Source organism: Hydractinia symbiolongicarpus, chromosome 12 (assembly GCF_029227915.1).
Source record: "Hydractinia symbiolongicarpus strain clone_291-10 chromosome 12, HSymV2.1, whole genome shotgun sequence".
Lineage (NCBI taxonomy): Eukaryota > Metazoa > Cnidaria > Hydrozoa > Anthoathecata > Hydractiniidae > Hydractinia > Hydractinia symbiolongicarpus.
Genome location: NC_079886.1, coordinates 7,478,845 through 7,494,569, shown reverse-complemented (window position 1 = coordinate 7,494,569; position 15,725 = coordinate 7,478,845). Strand labels below are relative to the sequence as shown.

The window sequence follows — 15,725 nt, the reverse complement described above, 5'->3', positions numbered from 1 at the left end:
ATATTGGCCGTAATAGCCTTGAAATGCTCAAGAATATTGCTATGATCCTTAAATTATACTTATTGGCTGGCTGATATATATATTTTTTTTCAGATATGCTTAGCATCATACTCATTTTTTTGAAACATTTGAGCTTGCATATGCTTATAAACGTTATGCTACAAGTGTTGTAAACGTTCAAAATAATATACGAATAGTGCAGATAATGAAAATGTGCACCATATTAACAATAATAAGATGTGTTTTTTTTTATTTGCTTGTTTTTTGTTAGGTTTTCTTTTCCACAGCATTGTCCAACAAGGAAAAAAAGTTTGAATAACTTTGCATGCTCTAAAATTTTAAATCCGAAAAATGTTTGAGAGAAAGAAAATTGTAAAAAGAATTGCGAAATAAATTTCAACGAGAAGGTTGCTTTCACTAAGCATTTTAAATAATAAGAAACTGGTTCGATTTTTTTTTAAAAAAAACTTTTGGTTTCTGTCTATTAACTATATAACAGTTGGTAGATAATGAAAAATTACGAGGGACACACCAAATATTCAACCCGCTGCAGGAATTTTTTTATTCATTATTTTCTATATCCAAGTATCTTTTTGAAAACGAGGCGTTTGACTACAATAAAGACGGCCTTGTAACCAACTTAAAATTCTGTAAACATAACAAAGTTATCGTTCTGAACACGACTATAACAATACAAAGAAAGTGGTCAATTAATAATAAAAGAAAAGTCGTAAAACTTTGTTACGGATCATATCTCTTTCTCTTTAGTATATATAAATATGTCACAAAAAATATTCACAAGTTTTTAATAAGGATTAAATTTCTAATGGTATATACACAAAGAAAGTAAAAATAAATCTTCTGTATGATATATTTATGCCTCAATGGAATATATTTTGATTGGAGCAATTTTTGTGAAACGACGCAATAAAAATCTTATCAAGAAGAAAACAATAGTTTTCTCGCATTACTCTCGGGAGCTTTTGTATGAAAAAAAACCTCAGTAGCTGCAAAATATTTCAGCATTGACAAAATGAAAAATAACTTGATTTGCCTACTGAGAAAAATTTTGACCATAGAAAAATCAATTTAATGACTTTCCCTACGTAGCATTTGCATGAATTTTGTTACAAAAAATATATATATTAAAAATACTGTCCCAAACATTATAGGACCAGCTCACTAACAAAATATTGTGGAAAAAAGATTTGGTTGAAGAAAAACCTTGATGGAATTGACGGAATTTGGTTCAGCACCAATCATTTTTTTTCTCCAAAAGTATAAGCACGTCGAAATATGTTGTATAGTTTTTAAGAATATATTTATTAGGTTGCAGGTTTTACGTTCATTTCAAAAATGTATTAAAAATTCCGAATATCTGAGGAAATTTTTGTACATATAAACAGCCCCTTAGCGGTGGTTACTTGTCTATGCAAACATCACGCCTATAAACACACCATTACGACCAAAAATCTTTTTCTATAATCATAAACCACAAGCAAAAGGAAATTTTTACATCTGAAAGGATTACAATGACATTCGTGTGAAAATATCAATGATACAAGAAGCTCTTTTAAAAATAAATATTATTGCAAACTATGAATATAAAATACAAAAAAAAGATACCTTAAGAAAAGAAATTGTTTGCGAAAGAAAAAAAAGCAGAATTTAAGTTAAAAATTATGACCTCAAAAATTGCTTATAATGCGAAATATAAAATTGCAAATGCAGGATCATTGGATTTTATGTTGAATTTGTACGATCTGAATTCTTTTGTTCTGCATTTATTTATTCCTAAAGGTGGTACACATTAGTTTCATTTTCATAGAGGTAACAAATAAGCTTTGGTCATTAAAGTTGAAAAAGTTATAAAAAACTAGTGAAACAGAAGGTAACAGAAGCAAAAGTATAAATATGAAAGTAAAAGTTGGATATCCGAGCAAAAGTAAAAAAGGAAAGATAAAGAATCAGCAAAATAAAAATCTTCATATAATTTTTTTTGGTAAATATTCGTATCCATAAAAATATTGCACAACGCATTTATAAAAAAGCTTTAACCCAGGATTATTTTTTTTAACCAAAAAAATCATACCACAAAGTAAGTAGAAAACAATAAAACTGCAATATTTGAACAGTAACTTTGTAAACAGTACTTATGCCAACTAAGTTTCTTGATGACTTTGTGAACTAGCATGTGAGCTAACATGAGTAATAAAATTTTCTCCCCTTTGAAGTTTCAAATCTAGTAAGAATTTCATTCTTTGTAATGATTGAACGCCTTTTGCCATTGTCTTAAACCGGTTCTTTTTCTTTGGTGACCATTCCATTGTGTTGTTGCGACTTAAATTATACTGTTCCAGCCATGGATGGGAAAACACTTGACTAGCTTTAAAGCGATTGTCAACATCAACAACTAAAATGTTATTTATCAAATCTTTTGCTAAATCTGATACATCATCCCAATATGGCTCCAAAAATTCAAATTCTCCTGCTTCAATCATATCAAATAATTCAGTTTGTTGACGATTCGGACTTCGAAATGGTGGAAAGCCACAAAGCATAATATAAATAATAACACCAGCAGCCCACATATCAACTTCAAGCCCGTAACCCTTTTCCATTAAAATTTCTGGTGATACATAAGTTGGTGTGCCACATATTGTGAAAATAGGCTGCGTTACTTTCATAGCAAGACCAAAATCAGCAAGTTTTATTATCTGCTGACCACCTGAAGTCTCGTAAACCTTAAAAACAAGATGAAGCATGTGCCAGGAGATTAATTTCATCGTGGTTCAAATTTAATTCACACAGACAAAAAAATTCTAAAAAAACGCAGAAGATTTTCAGAAGTTTTTTGACCTTTTTTGGGGAGTATAAGCAAGTTTAACAAAAATAGGAATTTTAATGAAAAAATTGTACATTATATATAGCTTCTAAACCTGCCAAAATAAGTATTTTCTAAAAGTATATTGCAGGAATATAGGGGCCACCTATAATTTATACACGCGCTCGTTATAATGTAACTTAGTAACATTCATTCTTACCATTAAATTCTCTGGCTTAATATCTCTATGAACAATATTTCTCTGATGAAGATAATCCAGACCACTGCACAAATCTCTTACATAACCAGCTGCCTCTTCTTCCTCAAACTTCACGTTTTGTGCAACTAAATCGAAAAAGTCACCACCAGATATTAATTCCATTACAAGAAATATTTCTGTAGGAGAATGATAATCATGATATAATTGAACAATATTCGGATGAAAACATTCTTGCTGGATTTTAATTTCATTTCGAAGTAGTGCGTCCTTCCCTTTAATTTTCGCACCATCAATTATTTTTATGGCATATTTTTCTCCAGTTTTTTTGTCAACACCTTCCTTAACCACTGCAAAATTCCCATCTCCTAATTTTGCTCCAAAATCGTAAAGTTCAAATAACTTTTCACTTGTATCTACTCTTTCACTTATACGTGTGACATCTCTCTTTGCAACTGAATAATTTAACAAAGGGGATTTGACTGAAGGCAATTTGCTATTACTACTATGAGTACTTTGAACAGTAACTGTATCTGTGGAGGAGCTCTCCACTGAATCAGCATTGTCCTTACTATCAATGTCATCATGATCTTTGCTGTCAATATGATCACTGTCATCATCATCATTATCTTCGGAGTTGATAACTTTGTCTTCTATACCTTTATTAACTCCAATACTATCAACCACATCTTTATCTTCTTCATCATCAGTTTCCACAGAACTATTATCTGACTCTAAATCCACATGAGAAATTTCAGGATTGACATTTGCATTAGACTTGTTATTGTTCTCATCATTTTCGACTACATCAATAATAACCTTTTTCATTTCAGACACATTTGTAGAAGATGAAATTGATGAATTTTCTGATTTCAAACTTTTCGTTGATTTGCTGCTTATTGTGGATTTGCTACTTTTTGATGACTTTTCATTTTCACTTGCTGATGATAATTTAGTTGATGAGACAGGAGATTGCACATTGGCCACTACAGTGGCCACTACATTTTCAATTTCGTTATCACTAAATACAATATGGTCAATACTATCCTCAGTAACCTTTTTAGCTTCTTTTTTCAAATTTTCTCTGACCGAACCTTTCATTTTTTTATTTTCTTCAACATTCTCAATTATTGCCTCCTTTTCTTTTTTCTTTATATCTGGCAATTTTTTTAATGTTCGGATTTCTGTAGGTCGTTTGTCAGGTGTGGTTTTGGGTGGACTTCGTTTTGTAGGTGGCAGTGGGACTGATTTTGGCTTATTTTTTCTTCGCTGCTTGCTTAAACCAAGTTCATCTAGCATGTATGGGATTTCTGTAAACCGGAACTTTTCGCTTCCAACTGCTACGAAAACGTCTTCTTCTCCAAATAATTCTGATAAACTCATGACTAACTGGCCATTTGTATTAAACAACTTTCTCACACCAGAACTTCCATCAACGCCAACTGCTGAGGTTATATCATTTAAAACTTGATCATAAACTTGTGCAGTACGTTTATTCAGAAGAACTTTAACACATTTTCTTGGGCGACCAATTCCATTTCGTATAATAGTAATGATTTTAGGTTTAACATTTGCAGGAGGTCTATCAGTTTCAACCCTCATTTTTATAGAATTTTGTGAAGGAATGAAATTTCTATTAACCTGACATTTTCTAACTGAACCATCTGGCGCGCAGCCATAATTAATCCTTTTTAATTTTGGAAAAGACCCACATACATAAGACTTGCCATCAGCCAGCTGTTCCAAGTTATCAATGCGATTCCCACTATCAGGTGTAAAAATAAACCTAGCACCCTGTGGTAAATTTGTCACACGAGTTAACTCATTTAAAAGGTTGTCAAAGTTTCTAAACCTTCTAGGAGTCACTGTTACATGATATCCTCGAAAATTACGATCACCATTTTTGTAAAACAAAACAACTTTTGGTTTTGAATCAGCATGAGGTATGAAAGGTAGATCATTCATTTTCTTCCGTGCTCTATATCTGTAAGAGTCTTTAGCCGTGAATCCTAATGGCTTTTTTAATTGCACTCGAGTTCGTGTTGTGTTTTCTCTATATCTTGCATTAGTTAAAGGAGGTAAAGTACCACGTAATACCATTATAATTATACGAACTATCAATATTATCCTGTGACATTAAATGACACATATTTGAACATCTAGCTATCGTTTTCTATTGTGAAAAAGTCTTGAAATACTTTTCTTGCCCCTGACAACACTTGGTTCGTTCGCTCTTCTTATCAGTTTGTAAGTTCGTAGAATGTTTTGCCTCATCAACCTGTCTACCCTACTCCTTTTTCCTATTTTAAAATGTTTGAAACATCGAGCATAATAATAACAAGTTGTGATCGCCGTAGTAAACTCTTCATCACAGAGGCTATTATCCTTAAGCGTATTTTCTCACTGCAGTAATTTTTCAAACATATTTTTATCAATGCAAACTTGGGAAGAATTTATTATATTAGGGTCTTTTAATGTTACGTTTTTAGCTGGTTATTTGTCGTCATTAGTTAATGTTCTTTATAACAAAGGAGAAATGTAATTTAAATGTACTTTAAATTTACGTGCTTCTTTTACACGAATCCATGAGGTCAGATAAGGGTTCTGAAATGCGCAATGAAGAAATGGCTAACTTGCAGTTAGTGTGCATGCCCAGTATAACTTGTGGTATATACGTTACACCATTTGCCGGCGTAGTACAATGGCTCTATGGCTCACTTCTCTTCTTTCCTCAAAAATTTTTTCTTTTGTTCGAAACACTTTTCTTCTGTTCGAAACACTTTTCTTCTGTTCGAAACACTTCTCTTCTGTTCGAAAAACTTCTCTGTTTGAAACACTTCTCTTCTATGAACTTAAAAAAATTCCCAGACCCAATTCTCGCTCGCAATATTGATTGAGCTAGATTTGATAACTCACGTTTTTAAATAAATACCGTCTCCCCCGACCATAAAAAGAACCCTGTTCTTAGTGCTAATAGATAGATACTTTACCAAATGTGTCATGGACCTATTAAGAGGGTGCCGATAAGCCGCAAATGCCCGACTTTTCAATTAAAATTGGCGGTTGTCCCCTGAAACCGACCGCACTTTCCCGAACTCGCCTGGAACATTCCTGAAATGCAATTCCTTGTAACAAAACCATGCGGACGATAGTTGGGAAGAAGGCGCTTGAAGAGAAAGGAGTTAATAAAGTTTATATAGAAGTTATTTATAAATTAAACTTTATCAAAAACCATCAAAAACCATTTTAAGAACTTCACTACCACATAGTAAGTTTATTTAATTTTTATAGTTTTTTTGAATTACATTAGTGTCTGTTTTTTTTTTTTTTTTCAGGCATTATTCGGGCCTATGCGGGTTTTTCGGGCGAATACTTGAATTTTTTTCAAAACGCCGAAGTCGCCTGAAAACGCCTGCACTTTTTACAGCTTATGCAGCTTATCGGCACCCTCGTGACCTATTTTGACCCAAATTAAAACAAAAGTCCTATGTTTAGAGTTATGTCTCTCCCATATGGTTTTTAAAAGTGTAATACATTTGTCCAAGGCTAGGTTTGGCTTCTCCTGTCAATAAATGGACTATCCCAACTGTGAATGCACAAACCTGTCTTAAGACACAAGCCATTCCCGCTTCTAAAGTTAATCTGGCGTCCATAGTTTGGTCAGAACAGACCATAAACTTTAGATAAAAGTATAATTTGGTGTTCCATTTGAAAGACTTTCCTTATACAGTACAGTCCAGATGTAAGCGTATGCGTACGCTGAAGTTTCACACCTTTTTCTCGGAGGTGGTAGTTATTTGTCTTTTGTTCTTATTAATTATTTTGCGAGTCTTGTAAGTCATTAACTTGCACGTAATAAACAAAAGATTATTGAAGAAAAAATAGGTTATAACTGTGCGTAACTATTGTTAAATAGTGTTAACATAACTATTCCCAATAGCATAATTACAAATGTTATCAACTTTATCAATGTGACACGAAGAGCCATTGTTTAATAGTTTTATTAAATAAAAGTTTTGCGTGGAAACTAAATAAACTAGCGAGAAGGCATTGTTGGTTGCGCGGGTTAAATAAAGCTTTTAAACGATAAAAATTATATTTTAACAAAGATTGAAACTTTAATTTTGATAAAAAAGCTTTTTTAGATCGCTTTTTAAAACTTTAAAAACGAATAGCGGCGATAGAAATTTTTTTAGATCGCATTTTAAAAGTTTAAAAACGAAAAACGGCGATAGGAATGTTTTTTTAGATCGCATTTTAAAAGTTTAAAAACGAAAAACGGCGATAGAAATGTTTTTTATATAGATCAATTTTTAAAAGTTTAAAAACAAAAAACGACGATAGAAATGTTTTTGCGAAGATGTGTCTCCTTCTCTTTTAAACCTCCTTACTTATTTTTTTTTAAATATTTAGATCATGGGATTTGTTGTTTTTTTAAAAAAGCTTGTGTTTTTTAAATATATCGAGATTAAAATCGCGTTACTATAATTAGTTTCGTTGTTAAAAAAAAATAAAAATTCAATGGCCTTCGCGTTTAATTTTTTCTCGCGCAAGGTATTGTTTATATACAATGTTTCTTGCTATGCTTTTGTTTTTAACACGAAGCAATTATTTTCGCGCAATTTGAAAGGAACTTGCTATCCTATTGTTTTTTGAATGAAAGCAATTATTTTTGCAAGTTGAGCGTACACGCACGCTTACATCTGGACTGTACTGTATATCTTTTTTAAAACATTTTGACCAGACTGATCATTATTATTTTTTTCTATTGTGGTAAACAAAAGACCTATTGTTCTTAATCTAAAATTGCAGCCTAAAATTCTTATAAAGAACATTTCTATGAAAAAAGTATTTAATTTGCTTGGTTGACACTACCAGCCATTTTGCCATTTATTGTGTCTATTGATAAGTAAAACTAAGCATCATTACTACGTGTATGGCAAGGCTATTTTTTCTTTTTCTATTCAGCCTATACGGAGTAATACTCCGTATAGCTGCTATATGGAGTTTGGTTTAGCTATAAGGAGTCTGCCAACAAATTTTCCTAAAGTGGAAATATTGCAATATATGACTGTTTAAAACTAATTCCGAAAAAAATAAAAAATAATCACCATAAAGAACAAGTTAAAAAGACAAGCACGTTATACGGAGTGTGGGAACATTAGTTTGATTGCAAAAAAAGGATTATGGCATACAGATTGTGTGATACCAAGAGTATGTTATGCAGAATTTGCTATGGGGACTATGCAGAAATTGCTATAAGGATTATGCCATACGGAGTATGCTATACGGACTGTGACATGCTTCATATACGAAGTATGCTATATGGAGTCTGACATGCCTACTATACTGAGTGTGACAGGCTTAGTAAATGGAATGTGAGGTGCTTATAGTATACGGAGTGTGACATGCTTAGTATACAGAGTGTGACATGCTTAGTATACAGAGTATGACATGCCTAAATATACGAAGTATGCTATACGCTATTGTACCACTCCTAGGATTTAACTATATTATATTTAATTGTTAGTGTCCGGTATTATTCTCGGAAATAAGGCATAACAGGGCTACTAGCTAAAGTGAGTTTGCCCATATACAAGCAGTGTTTACTTTTGCCATTAAAACTTTTGAATGTCTATCCCGTTTGGTCTTAATAACTACAGGTATTGGCCATTACTACGTGTATGGTAAGGCTATTTTTTCTTTTTCTATTCAGCCAAAGTAATTTTGTTTCCAGGACCATAAAACAAATTAGTGTCAATTAATCAATGTTCCCAAGGCATTTTCAGCTGAAGGTATGATGATGGATCAATGCAGGAAAGAGCCCAAGGGACTGTTTTGGTATCCACTAAAAACTGATTAACCAAGACAAAACTGAAAAAGACACCATTTCTAATTCAAAAAGATTTTGCAGGATTAACTTTACTTTTTGCAGGAATAAACTTTTGCAAATGTTCTAAAAGTTGCAAACAGCGTTTTTTTCCTAAACACTTTCTTCCCTTAAATTAGTTATGCACAAAAAAATATGCTCTGCATAGAAATTTGTAGTATCTTTTCTACCATAATTGTAAATGTTTGGAATTTTTGTAGATACAATATACATGAGATACAAACAATTTGTACTGCGTTCATTTTGTATTCCTATAAAACGACAGCTAACACAATGTCATCAAATGAAGTCGTCAAAAAAGCTCTGCAAGTTGAGAGTGTTTCGAATTTGTCATGCGATGAATTTCAAGCAAATTATTTTAGCAAAGAAAAACCTGTTTTAATTAAAAATGGCATAGAAGACTGGCCTGCGAGAAAGTGGACGTTGAAATCGCTCAAAGAAAAAGCAGGACACAATACGGTGTTTGTGCGGCAAAACACAAGTGCAGAATCATATAGAACTGGAAAAAGTTACAGCATTGAATCTATGAAATTTTCAACTTATATCGAAAATATAGAAGAAAACAACAAGAAAGCAGAAACTACTTATCTCGCTGTTCAGAACATAAAGAAAGCATTGCCAGAGTTAGAAGCAGGCTTGCAAATTCCTGTGTATATCGAGAAAGTCCATTTGGGTCCTTATCTTTGGCTGGCAAGGCAAGGACATTATGAGTTTTGTCACTTTGATCCCGATGACAACTTTCTTATCGTTCTGTCAGGTCAAAAAGTTGTTCGTTTATACCCGGCTGCAGAACTAGAAAGACTATACCCTAATGCACTTGGCTCGAAAGGGAAAACAATACAGTCCAATGTGAACTGTGATGATCCCGATTTAACAGAATATCCAAAATTTCGCAATGCAACTTGTTATGAAGTATGTTATTTATTTAAATGTTATTCTTTTATGGTCCTCATAAATAAATTTAATACCACTATATTGTAGCAGTTGAATTTTCTTTTGATATAACGTTCTATATATTCGTTTTTTGTGTGTCCTATTTTAGCCTAATTCCTTTAATTTCGCACAAAAAAAATATTCCCCTAGTTGTGGAGTTTGCCGCATGGAGTTTGGAAACATGTTTTTGATAGTAGGACATGCCCAGTTACTCCTTGACACACAGTTTGTAAGCAGGAATTGTACAGAAGGTAACAGACACGTTTTCCACAACGGGGGATAGAGAATAAAATGTTGAGGAAAGTGCCATTACTGAGGCCATTACCGGTTGAAATAATTCAAAAAATTGGTGTCCTTTTTAACCAGTAAAATATTGTCAGTTCAGTTTATTAAGGGTCTAAAGTTTTGTAGTCTAAGATTACCCAAGCACATACTGGAGATCGGCTTCAACAAACCTTTTTTATGATTGTTTATGCATTGGGTTGCCACGTCTCCGTAAATCTCTTCCAAGAGTAGACTTTTATTGATTTTCTCAATTCTTTACAATTTTCCTTTTACATAAGCATATGGTTTATTACATGTTTTTATTTTTAAAATGCATAGAAATGCTACAGTAAGGGAAAAAAATTGTTCTTCACTCGTGGCATTACCTTTAAAATCTCCTTAAATATTTTCAGTTGCTTAAGAGGAATATGAAAATTGTCATCAAAAGTCAAATTTGACTTAATAAAAAAGTGGTAACCCTGTTATGGTGTTTTTTAAGATGTTGTAAAGTAAGCGGCAAATATGCAACTGCAGCGCTTATTAGAATAAGGCGCTAAATGATCATGTTTTGTCTGTCTGTCTGTCTGTCTGTCTGTCTGTCTGTCTTTCTGTCTGTCTGGGTGTCTGTTGTCTGCCTACCTGTCTGCCTGTCTTCCTGTCTGTCTGCCTGTCTTCCTGTCTGTCTGTTTGTCTGTCTGTTTATTGCATGGTGAATGTCTTTAGTTCGAAAGATAGTAAACTATAGAAACACACTAGGTGACAAAAAGCCTTTTTCGAATGAAAGAATGAAATAATAAGGTTTCCATACGAGCTGAAAATGCAGTCATATGAATGCCTACCTTTTAGGGTTTTATGTTATCTTGAAATTATATTTTAAGTTTCGTTTAATTTTATTTTTAGTGCACAGTAAATGCTGGGGATATGCTGTTCTTTCCAGCATTTTGGTGGCACCAAGTGACCTCCACAGAAACAACTATTTCTTTAAATATCTTCTTTGGTGATAAGGGAACAAACGCTTACCTCACAAAAATCATGAAAGGAAATCAATGGCCGTGTTTTAAATACTGGTTGCTTAATATAATCGAACAGAATAAGGGAAAGGAACAATTTAAAAAAGTGCTGCAAAATTTGCCTGCTACTATAGAAGCGTTTTTATTCAAACACTGGCACGAAATACCGACTGAAAAACAAAGAGATCGCTTAGTAGAAACAATTTTGAAATATTGTGGTTTGAAGCAATTGCCACCAAAAGTTGATCAAGTGAAGAATGCACCTCCTCTTAAGATAAGAGGTTTATTATGGAGGTCTTGATCGTCTTGTGAAGGTAATTTAGGGGATTGAAAGTTACACCATTCGAGAGATTGTTTTGGAATATTTCGGAAATGCGACACGCCCAGATACAATTACGTTGTTGTCTATGCATGTTTGAGTTTTTTCTGTACCAATACAAAGAGCAATAAACATAAATTTGCGGTATTACACAGGCTCGAAAACTTACTTGTATACACAACTATATAAGGGAGATTCTGTCTGCAATAAAGAAAAAATTACATAGATATTCGTAGAGAATCGAGTAAAAGGATTCAACATGAAATAAAAGCAAATAAATGTGCAATATTATACAGACTCGAACAAGTGTTTCACTAGATAATTAAATAATGGAAATTCACCCTGCAATAAATATGAATGTGTGATTTTATGCAGACCCGAACAATTATTTCACCAGATAATTAAATGAAGGGTTTCACCCTGCAATAAATAAAATCTATGATGTTATACAGACCCGAACAATCATTGTACCAGATAATTAAATGAAGGGTTTCACCCTGCAATAAACATGAATGCATGATATTATACAGACCCGAGCAATTATTTCACCAAATAAATAAATAGGGGAATTCAGCCACAAGGATACAGTCAACAAGCGAAAACGTGACTAAACTCTTTCGTCATAATGTGTGCTTCTCTCCAATTGTATTTTTTTCTGTTTCTTTAATTCCCTTAACCCTCCTCTCTCACTATGCTGACGGAAAGGCGGGTGTAGAATAGTCCCGGGAACAAAGTTTATCTGTTTTTCTACTTTCTTGTTACTAATACAATTTGAAAAATGTTGCATTGCCAAAATTTCACTCGCGTCAAATACAGTGGTCTCTCCATAATTTGAACTCTCACGGGGAATCAGAAATCGTTCGAATTATGGAGCGGTTCAAGCAATGGAGAGTTTAGAAATTTTGCTAAGTTTATCCTTTATACATAAGCTCTTTGAAAGAAAACGATGTATTTGAGTAATTGTCTACCTTCGGTGAGAAGTAAGTCGTAAGCAGTGTATTTCAGTTGACTAAATCTATTCTGTAATAAAAAGATCCGTAATTACAATTTGTTTACTGGTCAAATTTTTTGATGTTTAATATTATCATTCAAATCCTTGAGACACTCCATCATTTCTTTATTTGTAAACACACCACTTGACATTCGAACGGCGCGTTCGAATGATCTAAGGGGCCGTTCGAATGTCAAGTAAGGGACACACGTAGAAATTATTCGAATTAGAAAAAAAATCTGAAATTCTTAAACTTTTAGATTGTTCGAGTTATGAATAGCGAAAATAGCCTAATATGCTTTCAAAGGACAAAAAATCTTGTGTGACTAAGGATATTTTCGAGTTATGGAGATTCGAGTAGTAGAGAGTTGATTATGAGAGTTTATTAGGAAATTCTCACGGTCTGGAATTCGTTCGAGGTTCGAGTTAAAGGGTTTCGAGTTATTGAGAGTCCACTGTAAAACACAAAATTATTTCTATCTGGATAACATGACATTTGTACGCGCGCTTTTTTCCATACAAGAAACAGGTTTATAAGCAATTTTGATCATTTTATACAAAAGAGGAAATAGAGTTTTTGTAATTAATGCCTGCCAATACTTTGGAATTTACATTTTTCCTCTTATGCAAGAGCCTCGCTTCATATATGTGTGTGGTATTTTTATAAGCCGAATGCCAAAATCTTTTGCAGAATAATCTAATTGGAGAAATTGCCGTAACAGAAACTTTCACGAGAAAAATTTTCATTATTTTTGGCCTTTTTGAGAAACTTTCCAAATTATTATTTGCGGAATTTTTGTTCAGTTCAAGCTTGATAAATCATTCGCGGGAGTATATATGTACAAAATTTATTTGTAAAAAAGTCTGATTTAAAATGTTTTACCTTCGAATCGCCAAATTATGCTTACAAATAAGATATTTTTCAGCTACATCAAGGAAAAATGTCCACTTTGGATGTTATATATCATACGGATCGCGAAAGTTTTTTATAATTTTGCAGATGTGGCGAACGTTTTTCTTCTTATGAAATTTTTTTGATTTAGATTCGCGAACGTCATTCAAAAAAATTCGCGAGTTTCTGTCCTCGCAAAGTTTTCTTACTTGCTACCCGCAGCAGAACGGGTGCTGTTGGTTACCATTTTAAAAGGCTGTATCGTAAATATCTGGTAAATGTAAATCGGATAGGGGCCATTCTCGTCCCCAGAGCTCTTTGACCTAAACTCGAAAGTTTATCTCAAAGAGCTCTGGGGACGAGAAGGGATAGAAAATCTTGTCTCGCCGTCAGGTATGCAAAAAAGAAACAACAGGTTCTGGAATCGAGGTTGTTAAGAGGGGTGTTCTTTTCAAATAGATCTTCTGTAGCACTTTAAATAAAAACTGAAATTTGATGCATCAGGCAATATTTTGCAAGCGGATCAAGATCATTAAAATGCAAAAAAAAATTACGAAGTATTTTGATTCTGCAAGAAAACAAAGGAATAAAAAGCGAAAAGAATTAAGATGAATTCCTTAATTACAATTTTATTAAAGTTTAGCACAGCTAAAAGAAGAGGAAATATTCTGGAATCTTGGACCGCGATATGACAGCTTTTCCCATAAATTTCAACTGCCCTTGTACTTATCTGTTTATAAGAAAATCAAAGAATTTATGGATATATGCATTATTCTATCGTGTATTTTATGTTCAAAAAGCTTGTGCATGATTCGACATTTCATTTTTCTTTTGTAACTTGTCTTCAAATATGTTGTAGAAATTCTACCATTTTGCTCGTCATCGACCGGCTGTTATTTTTAACCAGTCACGTACGAGAATTTACTGCGGTTCAAATCTCGCACGCAATCTTTCATGTTTTCATTGTTTTCGAATCTATGGGCATATTACTAAGGTGGTTCGGGTGTCACTGTAGTACCGAAATTATCATGATTCCGGATCAGCGCATGTTCCAGGCCCCTAAATAACCTGAGACACCCCGTTAATTTATCACTGTTAGGAAGAAGCCGAATTAGAACTTTTGCGCTACGAATTATTAGTTTAAGGATAAGAAATTAGATTGATTTAAACGCGTGTTTTAACATGTTTGCGAAGGAACAATTAGTTTGCAACCTCATCCCCAGAACGCCGCCACGGTAAAAGGTATTTATTTATACTGCAGGTAGACTGATATACTCTACTTAAATGCATTTTATTATCCTTGTACTCTACCTACAAAAATATTTTAAAGCCCACTGCGCAGTAAATTTATTTTTAGAGTACTTTGTCCTCACATTTTGTATTATTACACCCTCATCCCCGGTTTATTCGCCTTTTTAATATAAAAGACAACGGCGAAAACCCTTGGACAACGGTGTGTTTTGTTTTAAAGCTGTCTTTTTATTTATGTACGCTTTTTATTTTTCATTTGAATTTAACATACAATTTTAAGATAGTAAGATATAACCCTCTGATTAATAGTTTACGCTAAAGGGCGGTCGTCCACAAGCGCTTTGAACTACTTAGTGTGGTAATACTTTTAAAGTTTCAGCCTGTCTACATTTGTGTTCTAGGTCTTATCTGCACCAATTTTAAAGACATGCGCAGGCTCTGCATTGACACGCCAAATATAACATCGTGTTTATATTAACCACTCCTTAATTGCTAAAATTGCGGCGAAAAGGACAAGCATGGCGTGCCAACGTAACAAAATATGAAGCGCAAACACAACAAAAAACCATAGAGCGCCAACATACCAAAAAATAAAGCGCTCCTCAAAAACATGCATGAAAATAAGCAATGCTACTTTGAATTTTAATTTGATTTACAAGTTACTTAAAAACACAATTTCCCTATTTGCAACAGATCTTTTAAAGTGGTTTAAACTTCTGATACCTGCTTATGAATTAAGACAATATAGGATGCTATCCTGCAACAAGAGCTTCATTCACACATTGATTCGATCCGTTTAAGATGAATATAGGAAGCAGTCATACATTTTAATTAGTAATCCAAAGTGTTGTAATTACAATTTGCAGTGTCGGTGCCTCAAAACAAGATCAATTTCATTGAGGTATTATAGTGTTTAATTGAATAATAGTATTTTGTCTTATACATATTATATGTTTCATAAACTCCTTAATTAAAATTCATGTTAACTCTTTATGAGCTCATTAGCATCCCGCTAGGATTTGAAGTTCCGATTTTAATGAGGTAGTAATCGTTTTTTCCTTTGATTATCACGACTTTTTTATTGACAGTCCTTCAAGCCTGTCTCTTTTGTCTTTCCTTACCAGAATTTGCATA

General features: G+C 33.2%; 2 protein-coding genes across 2 annotated transcripts; one reads left to right on the top strand and one right to left on the bottom strand.

Moving 5' to 3' along the window:
- Nucleotides 1–1,792: 1,792 nt before the first annotated feature.
- LOC130622029 (serine/threonine-protein kinase DCLK2-like) lies at nt 1,793–5,620 on the bottom strand. Its single transcript, XM_057437423.1, has 2 exons — nt 3,045–5,620; nt 1,793–2,744 (listed from the first exon to the last, which is right to left on the bottom strand). The coding sequence occupies exons 1-2, from the start codon at nt 5,139–5,141 to the stop codon at nt 2,163–2,165; spliced, it is 2,679 nt and encodes an 892-aa protein (XP_057293406.1). The 5' UTR covers nt 5,142–5,620; the 3' UTR covers nt 1,793–2,162.
- Nucleotides 5,621–7,983: 2,363 nt separating this feature from the next.
- LOC130622193 (tRNA wybutosine-synthesizing protein 5-like) lies at nt 7,984–12,241 on the top strand. The gene is made up of 2 exons (XM_057437628.1): nt 7,984–9,843; nt 11,029–12,241. The coding sequence occupies exons 1-2, from the start codon at nt 9,067–9,069 to the stop codon at nt 11,437–11,439; spliced, it is 1,188 nt and encodes a 395-aa protein (XP_057293611.1). The 5' UTR covers nt 7,984–9,066; the 3' UTR covers nt 11,440–12,241.
- The last annotated feature ends 3,484 nt before the right edge of the window (nt 12,242–15,725 follow it).